The 20,344-nt window shown below is 40.8% G+C and overlaps 1 protein-coding gene and 1 gene segment (V, D, J or C); both read left to right on the top strand.

Moving 5' to 3' along the window:
* LOC129339980 (uncharacterized) overlaps positions 1 to 20,344 on the top strand; it is a 196,399-nt gene that overhangs the window by 71,383 nt on the left and 104,672 nt on the right. The window contains exon 5 of the mRNA XM_054994533.1: positions 10,893 to 10,945. Coding sequence (XP_054850508.1) covers positions 10,893 to 10,945 — 53 coding nt within the window. The remainder of the gene's footprint in view (positions 1 to 10,892; positions 10,946 to 20,344) is intronic.
* LOC129338783 (Ig mu chain C region membrane-bound form-like) overlaps positions 15,464 to 20,344 on the top strand; it is a 37,154-nt gene continuing 32,273 nt past the window's right edge. Inside the window, 1 exon segment of the C gene segment in view lies at positions 15,464 to 15,537. Within this exon segment, the coding sequence occupies positions 15,519 to 15,537 (19 nt within the window).

A 20,344-nucleotide genomic window follows, 5' to 3' on the forward strand; every position in this document is an offset into this window, starting at 1 on the left:
TTTTGGTTGGTAGCCATAGTGAAACGTATTCCTTCCATATTTCACATATCCCTCAACTAATAACACTCTCCTCGAAGAATGTGTCCCACAGGCTGAGACAATTTTAATGGAGATAAACCTTTCTGCTTAGTCCTAGCCAGGGCTTTTTTTTCACACAGAACATAGAGCAGAGCCACAAGTGACAAAAGGCACAGATTGGACACTTGCCAGCTTCCCTCAAGTTTTGATGGGAAATGTAGGCAGCTTGGCGGAATGTTAGACAAGTGACAGTTGAAAAGTCCATTGGACAGCAGTCAGAGAGCGAAGCTGCGAGATCAGGATGCCTACATTTCCCATCAAAACTTGAGGGAAGCTGACAAGTGTCCAATCTGTGCCTTTTGTCACTTGTGGTTCTGCTCATAGTCGAACAGAGTTCCAGCACCTCTTGCCCCAGGCACAAAATTCTGAGGAGCTGTTTGGCACTGTGCAGAGGTCCAGCATATGTGGCTGCTCGGGGAGGGGAGGCTGGAGGAATAGGTCTCCTCAGTAGATATGAAGGACTCACCTCAGCTGCCCTGGGGAGAGTATAGAGGCGGGGCTGGAGAAATTTTGTACCCCTCAGAATTTTGCACTCAGGGCAAGAGTTCACACTTATTGTAGGATCCTACTGGGTAGTTCCTATATCGCTAAATACAGCCACCTCCCACAAGGTAGGGGGTTCTGTCTCACAGTTGATGTAAGTCCATAGCACATGAAAATAATATTATTTCAAAGAATCCCATGCATTTCTCCCTCTTTTCGCTCTTGAGAGTTCCTCCACCTCTTTTCCCAGAAAAAAAGGCCCTGGGCCTATCCAAATGATGCTCTGCACTGCAGCCATATACACCTTCTGTAAGCTCCAGAGGTAAGTAGGCTGTACAGGGTGAGGAGGGGAAGGGGGATGCATGCCCAGCTGAGAGGTGCAGGGTCCTTGCCCTGCCCTCCTATAGCATATCAGGAACAAGACTGCACATGCACTGATTCATTAGACCACATTTCCCAGAATCTCCATACTAAATTCTCACACTGCTTTTAAAATAAACTGAACAACCATAGCAGTTTTTGTTGTGCTCTCTATCACAGTGGGAGCTGGCTGGGGGAACACACTGATAAGTTGTTCTACAAAAACATGGTAGGTCAGCACTGGAAAATCCTTCGAGAGTAAAACATTATTGGAAGTCACAGCTGATGGCCTACACTGAAACTGAAACTGTATAAAGGAGATTGTTATGTAACTGAGTGTACCATGCTGGCACAAGCCGCTCCATGCACACTCACAGTTATGGACACCTGTAGGACTTAAAGACCCAGCCCATGCTTGCACAAAGTAATTCCGGCAAGTTGGGAGGAAATGAAGTTTTTGTCAAGCTTTCAATCACTGTGGATGGGGGGGGGCACAGTGATACAATCCTATACCAAAAGAAGTGTGCCAAAGCCCAGAAATGGCCAGATTCATTCCAACTGTAAAGGAACCACAAATTAGGAGCCCTAACAAAGTGGACACATACCACTCCATTTGTCTAGGGGTCATTGTGGATAGCCTTGAGACCACAAGAGTTGTCCCCTCAGAGCAGTTGTCTCGGCACATCCAACCCACATTCTGTGTTAGACGAAACTACCCTGATGATTCTGGAAGCTCACAAACTGAGTGAGGGTCAATCCCCATCATTTATTCCTACCATCGGATAGGAAGAGGTATACTGCCTCTGAACATGGAGGTTCCATTTAGCTACAATGCCTAACAGTTGACAGGCCATTAATTTGTCTCATTGTAAAAAAAGTGTAGCTCATGGCCATCAATAGTCGTAAATAGTAATCCTGCAGCAACTAGAGTGGGAAGTGTTCTATTGCAGAAGGACAAAAAGTCCCCATATCCAAAGCTTACATATTCACACTGATCCAGCAACATCAAGTCACACATAAATGCAAAGAACTTTGCATACTCTTCAAAGCGAGAGAATGAGCGGAGCTCGTTCCTTTTGCTCACAGACATTTCCCAGCACGAAAGAGAATAGGAGAAAGCGAAATCAAGTGAAAGCATACACATTTGTGAATATAGGAACCCTCTGGAGCTTTAGGTCATTCTGAGTCCAAACCTCTGACAATGACATCGACCAGGATAAATATCTGTAAATCACATTGCACTTTGAGTGAGTTAGAAATTAGATGGATCTGAATCCTTCTAAAAAAAAGGAAGGCAAAAACTGGCATACTTACAAAGATGCTGATACTTGAATGTGATTGCCATGAAAACATACCTTGTTCAAACTCCTTGTAGATAAATTGCACCCCAGTTCTGTCTGATGTTTGATTCAAATTCCATACACATTCCACATGCTCCAGGTTCATGGCTTGGTCATACCCTGCTAAATAACTTTCATTTACCGTTGTATTACAGCTCTTTTTGCTCCTGCAAAGTCTGTGAAGTCAATCTTCCCAGTCACAGGAGAAGAGGGCAGGTATCTTCCAGGGTCCTGGTTGGGCCATTAAAGTAACCAACATTTCAAGCTCAGGTCACTCACGTTTTGCCTTCCTCCTCACCCCTGTGGCGAAGACTTGTTTGACACATGAAAGACACATTTAAGCTGTTCGAACATAAACGAAAAATCCGCCGAATGTTCAGCTCCTGTCTATTAGGAGGTCAACTCAACAGCTGAACCTCCAAGTAAGTGAGCATCGCTTCATATTAACAGTTTATCTACAGGCAATAGGTACAAAACACTCCAGAATTTTACATACTGATGAAGGCAGCCACCTCTCTAAATGGCAAATCACCACTGGCATTTAACTAGTTTCCATCCAATATTCCAACTATGATGCCACCAGCTGGTTCAGGTGCCCCCTGCCCCAAGGAAGTTGGCGCGCTCGCTAGGATTTTTGGCCTCTGCACTGCATCTCCCTCCCTAAACACAACACAAAGTTCTTTTGCAAGTCAGTTTTTGAAATGTCAGCTTCCAAATCAGTTTGCTGAATGGAATGGGGGAGGGTGTGTTTTGAAAAACTCAAATCCCAAACCCCCTCGAGTATGCAGAAGTGGAAGCAAGGTTCATTGATTTCTGGCCTGCATCTGAGGAATTCAGCTTCTCAAGCCAGCTGAGAAAAGATTTCAAATTCCTTAAAAAGGGGACTCTACCTCCTCCAAAAATCTTGAAAATTAAATTATTCTCTTTCAGAAAAGGAGCATAAAAATACTATTTATAATAATAAAAGAATCAGTATGTTCATCAATCCATTTGACCACCTGTCCTTTTGTGGCAGAACTTAAAGCAAGGAGCCTCAAAATTGGCCGTTACCTTAACAGAGGATCACGGGAGCTGAAGTGAGAAACATGACAGGAACTGGAAAATCCTGGTCCCGAAATCACCTGTCGTGCCATCCACAAAAGAAGCTAAGACTCTCTGTTTGTGTCAGGCAAAACTCACCAGAAAATAAAGTTAGGAGTGCCTCCCTACATCCTATTTGTAATGGCAACAGTGGTTGTCTGTTTGTGGCAGGAATAACTCATCAGAAACTAAAGCTGGAGTCGCAAAATTGCCTCCTAGCTTTAGGATGATGATTGGACTTACAGAGCCTAAAGTGAAGGGAATCTTAACATGCTGGCTTAGATTACCTCCGGAATCTTCCTATGCTGTTTGCAAAGGAGGCAAAGGTTTACTCAGAAGAAGGCAGGAAGATGGTGGCAGCATAAACAGGGATGGTGTAAAATGCCCACTCCGTTACAAAACAACAATCAGAGCCAGTGTGATATAGTGGTTAGAATGTCTGACTATGATCTATAGGAGAAGCTACAAGTGACGAATGACACTTGAACGGCAAGTGTATTTCTCCCTATTCATTTGTGCTCCACTCAATCCACTTGCCGTTCAAGTGTCATTCGTCACTTGTAGCTTGGCCCTATGAGGCCCAGGTCTGACTCCCATCTCTACCACAGAACCTTGCCTGGCAAACTTGGCCCCCTCAGTCACACACTTTTCCTAACCTACCTCACAGAGTTGTGGTTTTCTGGATAAAATGGAAGCCAGGAGAATTGTATAAAGAACTTTTGGCCCAAACTGGTGAGAAAGGGAGCAGAGGGTGAGTGGAAAATATTCACTCCCTCAGAAAATGACAGGGGAGGGAGTTAAGAACTTCTCCAAGCTAGAAGAACTAGTATGGAGAATTAGTCAGAATGTCAGACTAGGATATGAGCCCTCATCTTCATTCTGCTATGGAAGATTGCTGAATGACCTTGAGGTAGTGTTACCAGGCCCCCTCAACATCCCGGTGTGGGATAGGGGTTGGCACTTACTGAGGGGAGTGCGCATGTGCAAACCATGCACACACGCCCTCACAAGCGCGATGACATCACTTTGGGAGTGCCATTGTCATGCGGCCCATGGGAGCATGCCAGGGCTCTGCAGGGGCTCAAAACGGGCCCGATTCGCACCGAAACAGGCCTGTTTTGAGGCGCTGTGGAGTGCAGCAGCGCTCCTGTGCTCTGCAGTGCCTGAAAATGGGCTGTTTTGCTGTGGATCAGGTCCATTTTGAGGCTCTGAGGAGTGCAGGCGTTCCCGCGCTCTGCAGCAACACCGATCCAGGCCTAAACAGGCCCAATCCCGGCGGTTGCTGCGCATGGGAGCACACAGAGCTACTGGGGAGCGCACATGGAAGGTGTGTGCCCCCCATTGTTTAGGTAAGTGGGGGCGGAGTGGGGGAAGTGGGGGTGGGGGAATCCCCTGCCCCCACCAGGGGTCTGGCATCCCTACCTTGAGGGCCAGTCACACACAATCAGACTAACCTACCTCGTAGGATTTGGTGAGGATAAATGGAGGAGAGAAGAATGATGTGAGCTACTTGGGGTTCACATTGGGAATAAAGTAGGGATCTCATTCCACCTTTTTCCCCTCGTCACTACTTACCTGGCCAGTGGAGTAGAAAGGTGGGGAATGGGCCTCCTAGGCATGCTCCCGGGTCCAGCATGGTGACCTCACTGATGTCATCACACCATCACAAGAATGCTCCCATACTTCGCAGTGGGGTGATTTGAGCCCAAATTGGTCTGCTGCGAAGCACACACAATGATATCACTTCCCAGGAGGTGAATGCCAGAAGCAAGAAGAAAGTAATTGCCAGGTACCCCCTCCCCACCATCCCCAGGAGGGTAAGGGGACCTGACAAATAGAGATGGGCACGAAGAGCAATACGAACAAAAAAAAGCCACAAACAGCCCAATCTGCTGTTCATGAACAAGCTGTTCGTGAGGCCCCATTCTAAATGAACAGGTGGTCGTTGCAAGCCTCGTTTGTTGCTGTTCATTGTTGTTCGTCAAGCCAGACAATCTGGCACCTGCAATCAATTCGCTTGGCAATTTAGGCAGGGATTGTCTGAACTCTGTCTGAAATCCTGCTGTTGCCCTGGAAACCCCAATCTAAGCACAATTTAGCTTGATAGGCAGGTCTTCTTTCAAGTGTGGAGCTCAACATTTCTTACAAGGGAGGCTCTGGTTTTGCAGATAGTGCAGAGGGAGAGACTGTTGCTGTTGGCATTTTGATAGAGAGAGTGCTTTGGAGCTTGAATTTTCTTTGTGTGTGGTGGGATAGGGATCTACTCCTTCAAGTTCCAGGGCTGCTGCCAGGCTCTGGGCCAAGCTATTATTTATTATTAGTACCTTTCCTACTGCCTGCTCAGGTCAGATTTCTGGGAGTGGTGCAGTAGGGATCTTGACTTGAATGATGGCTGGAGGAGAGCCTGCTGGCCTCCACGAACAGCCAACCATGAACATGTTTGTGAACAGGGCCATGTTCGTGGTTGTTCGTGAGTTCACGGATGGCAATGAACAATGAACATCATGTTTGGGTTTTTTTCTGCTCATCTCTACTGACAACCCTAGAATAAAAGGAGAGTAAGACATCTGGTATAAATCTAATTAACCTGCTGCAACTCTTTTGACAGAACTACCATTAAATACTGCAAGTGTGGTGAGCTATGGGGTTGGTAAGCACAGCATGCAGGGGAAGGTAAAATAAAATGGGATTGTTATGACAGCCACATAGATATCTTCTGTCATTTTGGTCCAAAATAACAAGAAATGTTCAAGAGGGATGGTGACATTATCTTGACACAAGAAGCCTTCCTGATTGGCGGCAAAATGCAGGCTTCCTTACATTATAAAAAACTTTTCAGAAGAAAACATCTTTCTCTCACATTTTCTTCTGGGCCTTCGCCAAGGAGCTCAGAGTGGCACACATATTTTTCTTCTCTCTTCCCCGCATTTATCCTCACAACAACCCTGAGAGGTAGTGAATGACTGCTCAGGGTCACCCACAGAGATTTACAGCTCAACTATGAGAAATAGAAGTGGCACTTCAGCCATTGAACTTCGCTGCCTCTCCTACCAAAGCTTTACTTGAGTATTAAGGCCCTTGTTTTCTGAAAAGGAGAAACTTGTTTCCTATTTTTTTGATTCAGCCAACAGAACAAATTTTAGATTTTTTTTCCTGTGGTGAGAAGGGGACATTTCAGATACTTGAGTACAAAGGAAACACAGAGATGCTCGATACAGACTGTGGTCAGGTTCTTCTGGGCTCATATACCACAGGCAATGCCAAAACTTGTGTGGGTTTTTTGTTTACTTGTGGTTAATAGAAGGAAAGTTATTACAGTAACATGCAGTCATCTTGGCTATAAATATTCCCTTTCAATATCTCTGAACTAAATCAGCAATGACTAAGGTTTTTTTTACACAGAACCTTCCATTTCCAGTGCTAGAGCTATCCTCTTATTGTTACCTGCCTATATGTATGCATCTCTCTATTTACCACTGCCATCAATACCCAACGATTTTTCTCTTTGTCCCTCCTTGCCCTTTCCACTCCAGATATATGATCACATATATAATGGCTTCCGTCTGTCAACTCCAGCTAAAAATATAAAAACAAAACACAAGCTCCTCTGAATTAGACCAAAGGTCCATCTACTTCTTAACACTGGCCGTTTCCAGACTACTCACCTTCAATCAGAACGCCATGGAACGTTGCAAACAAAACCCGGAAGATAGCATTTTCTCACGTGAGTTTTGCACAACGTTGAGCAAAACTCGCACGAGAAAACGCTATCTTCTGGGTCTTGTTCGCAATGTTCCACAGCATTCCGATTAAAGGTGAGTAGTGTGGAAACAGCCACTGTTTCACACAGTGGCCAACTAGATGCCACAAACATGGATAAAGAAGGCAATATAGCCCTCATATGATGCTACCCCCTAAGCCGCTGGTATTCAGAAGAATATTTGGAACATAGAATCATAGGATTGGAAGGGACCTCCAGGGTCATCTAGTCCAACCCTCTGCACAATGCAGGAAATGCACAAATACCTCCCCCCTCCACAGCCCCAGTGACCCCTGCTCCATGCCCAGAAGATGGCAAAACACCATCAGGATTCCTAGCCAAACTGGCCTGGGGGGAAATGCTACCTGACCCCAAGGTGGCGATCAGCCTTACCCTGGGCAAGTAAGAAGGAGCCAAAAGAACCCTTCCTGCCTTCCCTCTCATGATCTGTCTAGGTTCACAGAATTAGCACTGCTGTCAGATGGCCATCTAGCCTCTGCTTTAAACCCTCCAAAAAAGTAGACTCCACCACCTCCTGAGGAAGCCTGTTCCACAGAGGGACTGCTCTAACTGTCAGGAAGTTCTTCCTAATGTTTAGCCAAAACCTCTTTTGATTTAATTTCAACTAGTTGGTTCTAGGGGCAGCAGAAAACAACTGCATGCCATCCTGTATATGACAGACCTTCAAGTACTTGAAGATGGGTATCATATCACTTTTCAGTCATCTCCTCTCCAAGCTAAACATATTGAGCTCCTTCAACCTTTCTCCATAGAACTTGATCTCCAGACCCCTCACCATCTTCGTTGCCCTCCTCTGGATACATTCCAGCTTGGTCTATATCCTTCTTAAATTATGGAACATGAAGATTTCATTTAGGCATCATTGCTAATAGCTACTATGAATTAGACCAGTCCCCTTTAAAGCTAGCAGTCATCACTAGGCGTGTGCAGGGACTGAAAGATTCGGTTTTCCCACTTTGGAATTTCCAAAGTGGGAAAAAGAGTCAGAAATAAGTGATTTCTGAAGGAGCAAGCTGCTTCAGAAACCGCTCATTGCTCATTGCTCATTGCTGCACTTCACTATGCTCCATAAAGATTCAGAGCACAACAAAGCTTCTGCCCCACCACTTATTTCACCCAATGGGATGGAGATGAGGGGGTTCCCTCCTCCCCCTCCCACGGGGTGAAATAAGCGGCAGCAAGGCTTCCCATGCTTCAGCTGGCAGGCGAGGGAGCCCTTCTCCACTGGTCAGCTGGAGCCACCTGCGGGGTTTGAAAGCGCCTCAAATCTTCCTGAAGCGACCCAAATTGCTTTGGGAAGCTTTGATTTGGCATTTCCTAATCGGGGTCAGCATGCTGGGCCTGATTCAGAAATCCTGAATCTTTACAAATTGAATCCAATTTGGATATTTATCCTGAATTGGAAGCCCGAATCACACACTAGCCCGAGTCATCGCTACATCTTGTGGCAGTGAGTTCCATCTCTGCTAGATGACATCTCCCCCTACGGCAAGCATAGAAAAGTGTCAGTGGCTTGCAGATATATTTAGCACTGTTCTTGACAAGCAGATTTATTAAAGACATATAGTGTGCTACTGGGCTGCTCTTGCTTACTGGGGCCAAGGGACTATGGTTACCGTGACCACAGGTAATTTATAAGCAACATTTCTTGATTTTTAAAAATCTACTATTGTGATATTTTCCAGTTCAGGCCAGATAACTATGAAAAAATTATTTTGGCTAACGAGGAGAGGTTGTTAGTGTCTTCTGTATAACTGGGACAGTTTATTAAGCGGAATGGGGAGGGGAACCTGGAGGCATGGAAACGGCCCATCCATAGGTTGCAGTAAATGTTGGGCTTGGAGAGAGAGCTAAACAACTGTGCTACTGGGCTCTTGCTAACTGGGGGAAAGGAACCTTGGTGACAGTAACTTCAGGTAAGGGATTCTGTTTTGAATATGTTTATTCTTTCCCTCAGCTTTGGTTTTTTTTATCACTTTTTAAAATTCTGAGAAATGAGGCTGTTCCTCAGTTGCTTTGTGACGGGATTCAAAATGCTCAAACTAGGGTGACCAGAAGCAGTCCGAGATAGGGGCTCCTTTACCTTTGATAGATGAGGCAATTTAGCAGATGTAACTTGACATGTCCCGGTGTTGTATAGATGAAAAAAACTGGATGTGCCAAAATTCTCTATTCCACAAAACTGTTCAGTTAACAGGTGAGCTCTGACTTAGATTGCTTCTGGTTATCCATAGCTCTAATCTAGGTCTCTGTTAACTGAGTTTAAGTACAAATTCAGGCTGCAATCCGATGAACACTTACCTCGGGTAAGTTCCAATGATTATGTGACTGACTTCTTGGTAAATGTACTTTGGATTGCCCTGTTTGTTGAAAGGAAATTGCGCATGATCAAGTTTGGAAAGAAAGCTTCTATATAATATCTTCCCAGTACAAGAAGATTAAATTTCTCTAACTTTCAAACAGAAAGGGTTTAATTAAAATGGTACAATGATCACATTGACTACAAGGAAAATATACTCTTGACATGGTTAGAACAGATTTTTAAAAACTCTTTTTGGAAGTAGCTGAATTAGGGCCAAGCTACAAGTGACAAATGACACTTGAACAGCAAGTGTATTTCTTCCTGTTCACTTGCCCTCCACTCAATCTGCTTGCCGTTCAAGTGTCATTCGTCACTTGTAGCTTGGCCCTTAGACCCATAAGGTAATTTTATCTGAGATTTTGCATGGCTATCAGAAGAGAATTGAGCAATGTGCTACCTCCAGTACTGGGGAAAAGGGACCCTCGTCACAGTCACATCAGGTAAAGTGCTTTATTTTTCTTTCTTTCTTTCCTTGGAAGCTTTCTCCAAATCCAGTTTCGGTGTTAAAATCACTAACTTAAAACCAGCCAGGATAAAAGGTTTTCTATTTGCCAAAAATACTACAAGCTTTTGAGTTACTCTTCACTAGGGAGTGACATGAAAGGTTGACTATTATTATACTAAGAAAATATTCCATTAAAATAAGTCATTTGGTGTATTTTAGAGCTTTAAAAGTCAGTCTGAATGACTGACAATTCTCATTTGTTATATACTGAAGAATCCCAGTTTTAGAGTCTGTCTCTCTCTCTCTGTCCATATGGGTGATTTTCGTCTATGAAGTCAAACCCAGAATACAAAGTATTTGTAGAGTTCCTCTTAGGATAGATACAATTGTGCTACTACGCTTATGGCTTTGATTACTGGGGCCAAGGGACATCAGTCACAGTTACTTCAGGTAAATGTTTCTTTGCTTTTATTTGTTCAGTTCCATCCAACTGGGGGGGGGTGTCCCAAAGAGAAATTACTGCTAACATTTTCCAACAGCTCTATTGTCATTTATGTGTGCCCCAGTTAATGGTTTCATCCATCTGTCTGGCATAATATCGATTACACATCATTCCGATTGATTTTAGCAATCATATTGGACAAGGATGGTTGATCTGTACCTTTAGGAAACTTTCTAGTGTCTTATGCAAGTCTCAGTACACTTTGATCTAAATAGGGTCTTAAATTAACTCTAAACAACTTTGAACGAAGTAGCTTGATTGTTAAGTAACTGTGCTATAACTGGGTTGCTTTTGATTACTGGGGACAAGGCACATTGGTTACCGTCACATCAGGTAAACATTTAACCTTCCATCAAGTTCTTATTTCTAGCGTGAAATGTACAGTTCTTGTCTTTTTTGGGTTGGGTTCTTTTGTGAGTATTTGAACTGAGTAGCTTGGATGTTAGGCGACTGTGATACAGCTGGGATGCTTTCGATTACTGGGGACAAGGCACCTTGGTTACCGTCACATCAGGTAAATTTCTAGCCCTTCTTATTCTTATTTCTAGCATAAAAAGTATGGTTGTTGACTTTCTTGGGTTGGGTTCTTCTATGAGTATTTGAACGGAGCAGTTTGGGCAAGCTATGACTGTGCTACGATGCTTTAGATTACTGGGGACAAGGCACCCTGGTTACAGTCACATCAGGTAAGACTGCTCTTTAATCCCAATTATATTAGTACAAAATATAAGGATAAATACTGCCATGGGGATTTTCTGAAAGGGGATTTTATGGATTTTCTGTTTGGGGCATGTTGATTCCAACTGTCACTGCAAGCCCAAAACATGAGCTTTGGCTTTAAAGCTGTGTGCTTGTAAGTGGATAAATGATGACAGTTATTATTTTTGTGTGTAGAATTAAGATCCGTTTGGGTTTTTGATCTCAATGTAACTTCCATACCTTAGTTCAGTTGGAATAAATAGATGTGTTCAGATAAACCAGATTTAATTGAAATGTATTTTAAAATCTGGACTGTATTTACCAAAAGAGGGGAAAAAATACCTAGGGGTTAGTTCAAATTTTTTTTCCATCACTGCAGCTCTTAAGACCAGGGTCAATGGCCTTTTAAAATGGTTAGATTCACATCAGTGTCACACTTATTTTCATGACAAAAGCATCACCAGAGAAAAGTCTCATGTCTGCCTTTTCTGTAACATCTGAAAGGTCCTCAATTTTGTCTCATTTTTCTGGACCTATTAATGACTGGATGGTTGGGGTGGAAAGAAAGTCCACACTTAAGACAGCAGAATTACTTGGGAGAACCTAAGTGTTGCATTTTAAAGAGAAAGAAAGAAAGAGACAAAGGAAGAAGGCAGCAAAGAACTCCGTCCACTAAATCAATGAAGCCAACAGAAAACTTATCGTACCCGGTCTTGGCATTTCTATTTTGTTGCGGCTTGAGTTCCAAAACTCCTTATTCAGTGGTAGTCTTAGGGAAATTTATGGGGAACTCTACGCAGAAAAGTTGCAGCCTAAAGGATTTCATCCTAGAATGGAGCAAAGAAAAATAGGTAGTTTTGCATCATGAAAGCACTTTTTGTACAGACGTAGCATGGAATAATCCTAGTGTGCTACCCATTTGAGTACTGGGGCCAAGGGACAACGGTAACTGTGACATCAGGTAAGAACTCTTTCTAATCCTATCCATTTAATCTTGGGATAGTTTGGTTTTGTCTCAAGATATCCAAAATGTACCAGGGCTATTTTGAAATGAGACGTGTAAAGACCACTTCCAATGTTCTCTTGAACAGAACTATACCAAGATGCACATCTTAAAAAAGATGTCTGGATGTCACAATAATGAGAAAATGTTTTAAAAGATATGTGCACAATGTTTAGAGATATTTTTTTCCTTTCTGAATGCTTATCTTGCCAATGAAACAGGCAAAAACTACTCTTAAGTGACATTCACATGTGGTACAAAATGGGTCGTACAAGGCTGTTTAAAAAGCAATACTGGAAGCGTCTTTGGGTTAAAGCTGAAATGTAAAAAGGGAAAAGGTGGATAAGAAAGAGGGCAGTGTAATGCCATTTAGTCTGCGGTAGAAAAAAAAGGAAAACTCTTAAATATGTTTGCAAAAGAAAGCAATCTAATACCATCTTCTAACTAGTTCAGTTTGAAAATAACCCTTGGAAAATGTGAAAAGAGGTCAGAGATATTGTTTTGGAAAATAACTGTAGGGATTTAGTTTCTTCACTGGAACACCAGTGAATGCCAAGAGAGAATGGAGATTTTGAGCTAGGTTCTTAGTTAGAAATGTCTCTGTGCTACTGGTACTTCGATTACTGGGGGAAAGGAACCATGGTGACCGTCACATCAGGTAATTATTTTTATTCCTCAAATACTGTAGATGTTTGTTGCAGATTAACCTAGAACATGTGAGTTTTTTGGTTCTCGGTTGTATAATTCTTCATGTGGGTCTCTTCTATTCCCATTCTACAATCTAAGGTTTAGAAGGGGGGCTAAGGTTTAGAAGGGGTTTTATGGGGGGGCTATCTTTGCTATTTACAACCTATCTAAGGTAGAGTGGTCATATTAACATCAATAGGACTTTTCCAGAGCAACTGAGTTTTGGGTCACTGATTAACTTACCTAGCATCTGCAAATTTTAGAAATACAAATATAACAGACAGTGAATCAAATATGTAATGGGGGTTATTTTAAAGTTGGAAACAAAGTCTAAAGACTCTAAATTATGAATAAGTTCTGCCTAAGTTGTCTAGACCTGTGCCCAAGGAAACCTACTTTGGATTCCAATTGTAGAACTCATGCGTTTATTTCATGAGCACTCCAATTCCCTATAAAAACCATCAGGCAACTTTTTGTGCATTACTGAAAAGATGTTTAACCAATGTGTAACTGGGGCTTCGATATCTGGGGACAAGGCACCCAAGTGACTGTCACATCAGGTAAAAAATTCATATTCCATTATTGCAATCTGTAGAAAGTTTGCTTGAAATGTTTTTTTTTTTTTTAAATCAGGGTTTTTTTCTTGCTGTTGCTTTCTGGCTTCTTTCAGTCCTTAGTTTTATTCCTATGAAGCATAAACTCTTGCTCCCCTTTAAATCTCCAAAGGGGTAGCTTCGTGTGATATAACAAAACTAGAAAGAGTTTTGTGGCACTTTAAAGGCTAACAAATTCCTCACCACAGAAATGCTTATAGGCTGTGATCCATGGGACTTTGTGTCGTAATAAATTTGTCAATCATTAAGATGCTGCAAGATTTACTTTTACTTTTTGTAAAGTGCATAAGGTATCTGATCTTGGCCTTTCGTGAGTTCAAATACAAGAAGGAAATAATGGCTTAGATCACTCAGTAGGAAGGTATTAATCAATTTTGCCACTTTACTTGCTTTATGTCTGGGAGCAAGTAACCCAAGTTTTGCTGTCAGGAGGTTAAAAAAAAGTTTTTTGTCTGTGGTATCAAAATAATGAAGAAGGATTTTGCACACCAATCAGCAGAGAACTGAGTGGTGTGCAATGCTGACTTTTACTACTGGGGACAAGGGACTCTCGTCACAGTCACAACAGGTAAAAAATACTTATTTTTTGTAGTAATTTAAAAAGCCAGACCCATTAACTATCTCTAAGTAGGATTTTGTACACCTCTCGGTAGTCAATTGAGTAGTGTGCTACTATGGCTACTTCGACTACTGGGGACCAGGGACCCTCGTCACAGTCTCAACAGGTAAAAAAATACCTCTCTTCTGCAGTTGTGGAAAGGGCTAGATCCATTAACTAGTTCTAAAAGAGATTTTGCACGCCTCTTGGTAGAACATTGTATGATGTGCTACTACGACTACTTTGAGTATTGGGGCAAAGGGACCCTTGTCACGGTCACAACAGGTAACCAATGTTTTGACTTATATCAACCTGTAGAAAACTGTCTTGAAATGTTTGCTCTTCTTAAGTCTTAGGTTTGATCCAAAAGCAATCTTAATTTGCAAGGTTTCTTGCCAGCTTGGTTTTGGATCACACCTACATACAGATAAATATTAAACCACTTTTGTTGTGATGTCAGTGAATTTGAAGAAATGATTGAAAAGCAGGGAACATACAAAGAACATAGAATTCATGACGATTAACCATTCAGTTTTCATAGTTCAGCAAACTGCAACTCAGAACAAAATTTACAGTTGTACAGCCTAATCCAGAAGTCTTAAGTATTTAAATTTAGACCAGTTTAATCTTCTTGAAATGAATGGACAAGTGCATCTTAACTTTGAGTTTGGGGAAACTTCCTGATTTTAATCATATTTATGTTGGAGAAAGCTCCTCTGACTTTAAGTGAACTTACATAGAAGTAACTTTCCATTGGAATTATTGGGGTCTACTCTGCTAAGCAAATAGTTTTAGGATTGAGGTGCAAGAACTATAGATGTGATGTTTATTATGTCAAGTGTTTGTATACAGAAATATAAATTATTTCCCCCCAATATTACATTGAAAATCTAGATATATGCTTAAAGGACATGTGTAACTAATAAACGGAAGAAATCATAACTGATAGTCAAAGAGCCAAAGGGGTAAACTAGAAAGTGTTGGGTCACTGTCAGACTGTCTACAGTTCTCTTAAATCCTCTTAATACCAACCTATCGGTGGCCTTTGCAATACAGCCATATTGGTTATTGTTCGCATGTCAATAGCAGAGTAATCAATGTGACTACTATGCTCGCTTCGATCATTGGGGCCAAGGGACCATGGTGACCGTCACTTCAGGTAAAGTTTTCAGTACTCTTTCCATTCTGTGTTTATTGTTGAATTAAACATCTAGTCCTTTTGGCAACATTAGCAGAACTTCATGACAGTTTTTTAAAAAACTTGTCGAATCAAGATGGTTTTCTTAGGTCCCCCCTCAACATTTTGTGTGAGGCAATGTGATCTTAATTTTTTTAAAAGAAGGAAAGTACATTTGTGTCCCTGAGGGATAATTTAGATATGATCTCTGGCGTCTCTTGAGCTGAGGACACAAAGTTTTTAGACGCCTAAGAGAGGAATTAAAACCACTGTGACTACTATGCTTTCGACCACTGGGGCCAAGGAACAATGGTGACAGTGACCAGTGGTAAGTTCAATTGCCTTGTTTAATTCTGTCTAGTGTGAGTTAAAAAAATTTGTCTGAGTTTTCTAACTTTTTTAAGGCCTGATAGTTCCTGCTGCTCCCTTTGACTATCTCAGTCCATTTACTCCAGAGTATTCCCTACCTTTAAATAAGACAAGTCAAGACTAAAAATACAGTTTTGATTATATATCAATCTAACCTATGACTCAAATAGATTTGTGGTGAACCATAGATTGGAGAGGTTAGGAATTTAATTCCCCTAAATTCATTCTTTTTTCCCGTTAATACTGTATATGTCCTGGGCGGCTATTGTTTCCACCTAAGTTTATGGCCTGAAAACCATCATTTGACAGATAACTAGAATTTTGGTGGATTGTGAAGGACAGATGTAGCCCTCTTTAGGTTTTTGTGCATGGTGTAGAAAGGTTTTAGGCAATGTGACTACTTCGACTACTGGGGGAAAGGAACAATGGTCACCGTCAGTTCAGGTATGATTTTAATTCCTTTTCAACATGCTAGTATTTAACAGGGCATTTCTCTTATTTTTTGAAGTGATGCTTTTGAAAAATTAGTTTTTTCCATTGTTACTTAGATAAGAGTCTTAAAATTCCTTTTGGGGGCATGTTCTAGGATTTGAGGGTCAACAGCATTACTCCAAGAGGAGTCCAATGCCATTCAATCAGTTTGGCAGCTTGCTGGAGATAAAATACCGGACTGGACCTTGGGTCCAATCCAGGAATACAGTTTTTATGTTCTTCTGTGAGAGTGACATAATCTTAAATTAATCTTAAACTCATTTACACAAGGAAAGAGTATGTTTAATTTAAAATACTAAAATTTATTTTCAAAACATAGATTTAGGATTAAGATATAAGACAAGGGCATAAAACCCAATCCAAGTCATGTTCAATAGGGCAACAAATGTCTTAAGAAACTAGCTGATGGACAGAAACGGTTTTTGTAATATGTCCCCGCATATACATCCCAGTGTGATAACTGGTTTGACTACTGGGGGAAAGGAACCCTTGTCACCGTTACATCAGGTAAATCAAAAATTCTTTTCTGAAATGTTCCGAGTGGGAACAATTGTCTTTGTAATTATTGTTAGGCTAATATGAGTTTAACTGGATTCACTGGAGGACTCTTCATGTGTTTCAGAACAAATTGATTTTTTTCCATCTTGCATGGAAACTAGAAACCCAAACCACTCTTTATCATTTCTTTTGACTATGAACTATTTATTTTCTGTGCTTTTCCTGTTCCCTGAAAGTGTTGTACTATATGCCCTATTCATTTCCCAAGAGTCTAGAAATATTTACTTTTTTAATATGCAAGTATTTTGTCAGACTCTTTCTAAAAGATGATGCCCCCTACCCCAAAAAGCATATTATAGGGACTTCAAGTAATTGAGGAAAATGCAATTCCACCCCTTAAAATAAAAGATTCACTAAAATTTAGTACTAGATCTTATGGACATACATTTCTGACCTCCGTGACTATAGAATATTAAGTATGAGGTCACCAGGACTTTGTGTTAGAGTGTACTACGGATTCCGCAACTGGGGCCAGGGGACCCTGGTGACCGTTACTTCAGGTAAATTAATATTCTTCTAATTCACACTAATTTCTGTCAACACTCGGGATTAAATTCCTTTTTGGCGAGGACTATGCCTCCCACATAGAAACCGATTTTTCAAACGTGTCAGAGTTTCCAGATTGTAACATATTTGGAGAGGTCATACAAATTATAGAATGAAATTCTACGTATTAAATGAGGGGATACGTGATATTTGTCCCTTAGCAAACTCTTGTTCTCTTCCTTAATGGACAAAAAAGTCTCCTTCTTACAAAAAAAGTTCCAAAAATGTGAGTCTGTCTATCTATGGCACAAAGATATCTATCCATCATATGCGTTTCTGTCTCTGTCCATAATAATTTACCCTTAATCATTCATTCTGTTATCTATTCATCATCTATATTACCTTCAGTATAGCTAGATATTCATTTCTCCATCTACTTATTTCTCTAAGACTGTCTGTCCATTCATGGGTATTCTGTCTGTTTGTCTATTTAATTACCAGAAGTAGAAAAAATTAGTTTGTTATATCAAAAATGGATCATGGGCACCTAACAGATGGATAAATGTATTGTGGAATATGCTTTCATAGATATAATCTTACTTCCTAAATTTAAATCTTCATTTGGACCAGATAAAGTAGGTTGGGCTCCTGTCTATAAAAGTTCATGCCCGAATACATCTGTTAGTTGTCAATAGATCCTTTCTTATTTTACCTATAAACTTTATTCCTTCTAATGGCCAAGTTTAATTAACTAATTAATTAATTAATGTCAAGTTTACTTTAGATATGCCCTAGTTCTTTGGTAAAACCATTGTAATGGTTTTCTATTAACTCCCCCATCCCACATTGCTGCATACAACAAAATCTTTGTACAGGTTCCCAATCCTAAGCAATTTGTTATGTTTTGATTGGGGGGGGGGGTCCCATTTGAGAAAAATTAGCTTGAAACCAGTTCAGGCACTCACTTTGAATCCTAGCCTATGTGATCTTTTAATTTAAAGTGGAAAGAATTCTACATTTCTAAAAAGTGAGGTTTCACTCCAAGATATTCTTAAATAGCAGGGCCTGCTGAGATAAAGACCTAGAAACAGAATTATGGGGTCTGGTTTGGATTCCTCAGAGATGTAGGAAAGATACTCTGCACATGTTCACAGTATTGTTTTATGTGTTCATATGTTCAGAGGCAAATCACAGTCACTGAATGGAGGTTTGAGGGGGTTCATGACTCAAATTTGAGTGATCAACATTTCTTATACTTGAATTACTTCCATCAAACACAGGGTAGTTAATGGCATGGCAACATAAATTAATATGCATTAAAATCTTAAGTCAATACAGCAATTAATAAAAGGCTTTTAAAACAGTTTTATTTTCAGTAAGCCTAAAATGGAGGCTCAGAAAATGGGATCTCTCTGAGGGAATTAAGAAAACAGGTGGCCTCAAATTCGTTTCTCAGTTTTGGTTTATTTTAAGATCCTAAGTTCCTTTTCTTGGGTTCATGAAATGCTAAACTGGTTTTGCATGGCTGAAAATAGCTGGAATGTTTCGAAAACAACAACATAACACCTGTCTTTTTAAGATTTGTGGGGGTTTTGAGAATTGTGGTTTAGAAAAATAACCCAAATCTATCATGCTTTTGGCTTAAAGAAAAAAAAAATCTGGTTCTCGTATTATAGAGGTCTATTTACCATTTCAACTAGAAATCGTGCATTTAAAGGGTAAGAAAAATGGATTTATTCCTCTAGAAATATTTTTTTACTTTTCTTTTCATTATTTTAATTGCAAGTTAAAAGAAAGCAATGATTTTTTTTAATTAGTTTGATTATTTTTATAAATCTTAAGTTATGTTTATGGAAACTTAGCACAAAATCCTGCAGTATAATGGTATCTGAGAAGATAAAGTTTTTATATTCTATTATTTGCATATTTTTCTCAAAAAAGAGGTAATGAATTTGTAGAACTAAACACTATTTTATTATTTTATTTTCACTAAAGAAGCCATTCTTAACTGTTACTAAGTTGGGCGGTGGAATTTTTCCTAACGTTTTGCCTCAGTTTTATTGTTCGTTCTTTGTGAATGGGAAGCTGAAATAGTATTTATATTTTTATATATTTTTATATTTCTTAATGGTATTATTTCTTCTGAAACTTCCATCTCTGAATGTAGTATAATTGCATTGATTTTTTTCAGATTAGTAACTGGGGAAATTAATGATTTTTTAAAAAGTTATTTATTTTACATAGGAACAGGGAACAGCAGAGTGAATAACCATTTAGATTTTTTAAATATACTTTTGGATCAGTTTATTTATTATTCAATCACAGAATTAATTTTCATGATTATTAAGCAGAATTTCTGGTTCCAGCTATGAGAATTAATGATAATAGTTGATTGTTTAGCAGTTATTTTGTGGATATTGATTGTGATTAGACTATTAGTACCTTTATTAGTACCACCACAATCCAGTTTGTAAATTGAGAGGGATGCCCTAATCATAGCGGGAACCTGACCGTGCATGAAGAGGCATTTAGGTCCCCCATCAGAACCCTACCATTGGGTCTGACTGCCTTTCAGATCTTTTGCTACAATAGCTGGGGCACACAAAGCTACTGTAGTCTCTCCGAAGCCCAGTGCTTTTCAGTGGAAGCTTTTATCAGCTGCCTGCTGAATTGTGGTCGTAGGAATAATATCTAAATCACCTGGTGGTCCCCTGGGTACCCTGAATGTCAATATGGAACTGGGAACAAGGCAAGCCTTGCAGGTTTTTCGCAGAGATAGTTGGGGCTTAGGGAGCAACCAAATCACTCCCAGCCCGGTGCGAAACAGAAGGAGGTTTGGGTGGCTCCTAGCAGAACTGTAGTGTTCTGAATGGCAGGAGATGCAACTGGCAACCTCCTAGCTAGCCCAAAGACACCTTTGTAGCAGGGAGCCAGGCAAAATCTTTTGCAGAGCTTTTGCAGCTCCTTGCAGAGGTGCAGTGGTGTGAATTCTGGACAAAGCAACACGCATCCCTCTAGCTACCTTGAGACCACTACAAAGCACGGAACCAGGCAAACCTTGCAGGTCTTTTTTTTGAAATAGCTGGGTGCAGGGAACTACGGCAGTCCCCGCAAAGCCCAGTGGTCGTACCATGCACCCTCCAGTGCCTAGTACTCTACGGGGGTAGGTTTGGGTGGCTCCTTGCAGAGTTGTGGAGGTGTGAATGCCGGATAAAGCAACCGGCATTCCC

This window comes from Eublepharis macularius, chromosome 12 (assembly GCF_028583425.1).
Source record: "Eublepharis macularius isolate TG4126 chromosome 12, MPM_Emac_v1.0, whole genome shotgun sequence".
Classification (NCBI taxonomy): Eukaryota; Metazoa; Chordata; class Lepidosauria; order Squamata; family Eublepharidae; genus Eublepharis; species Eublepharis macularius.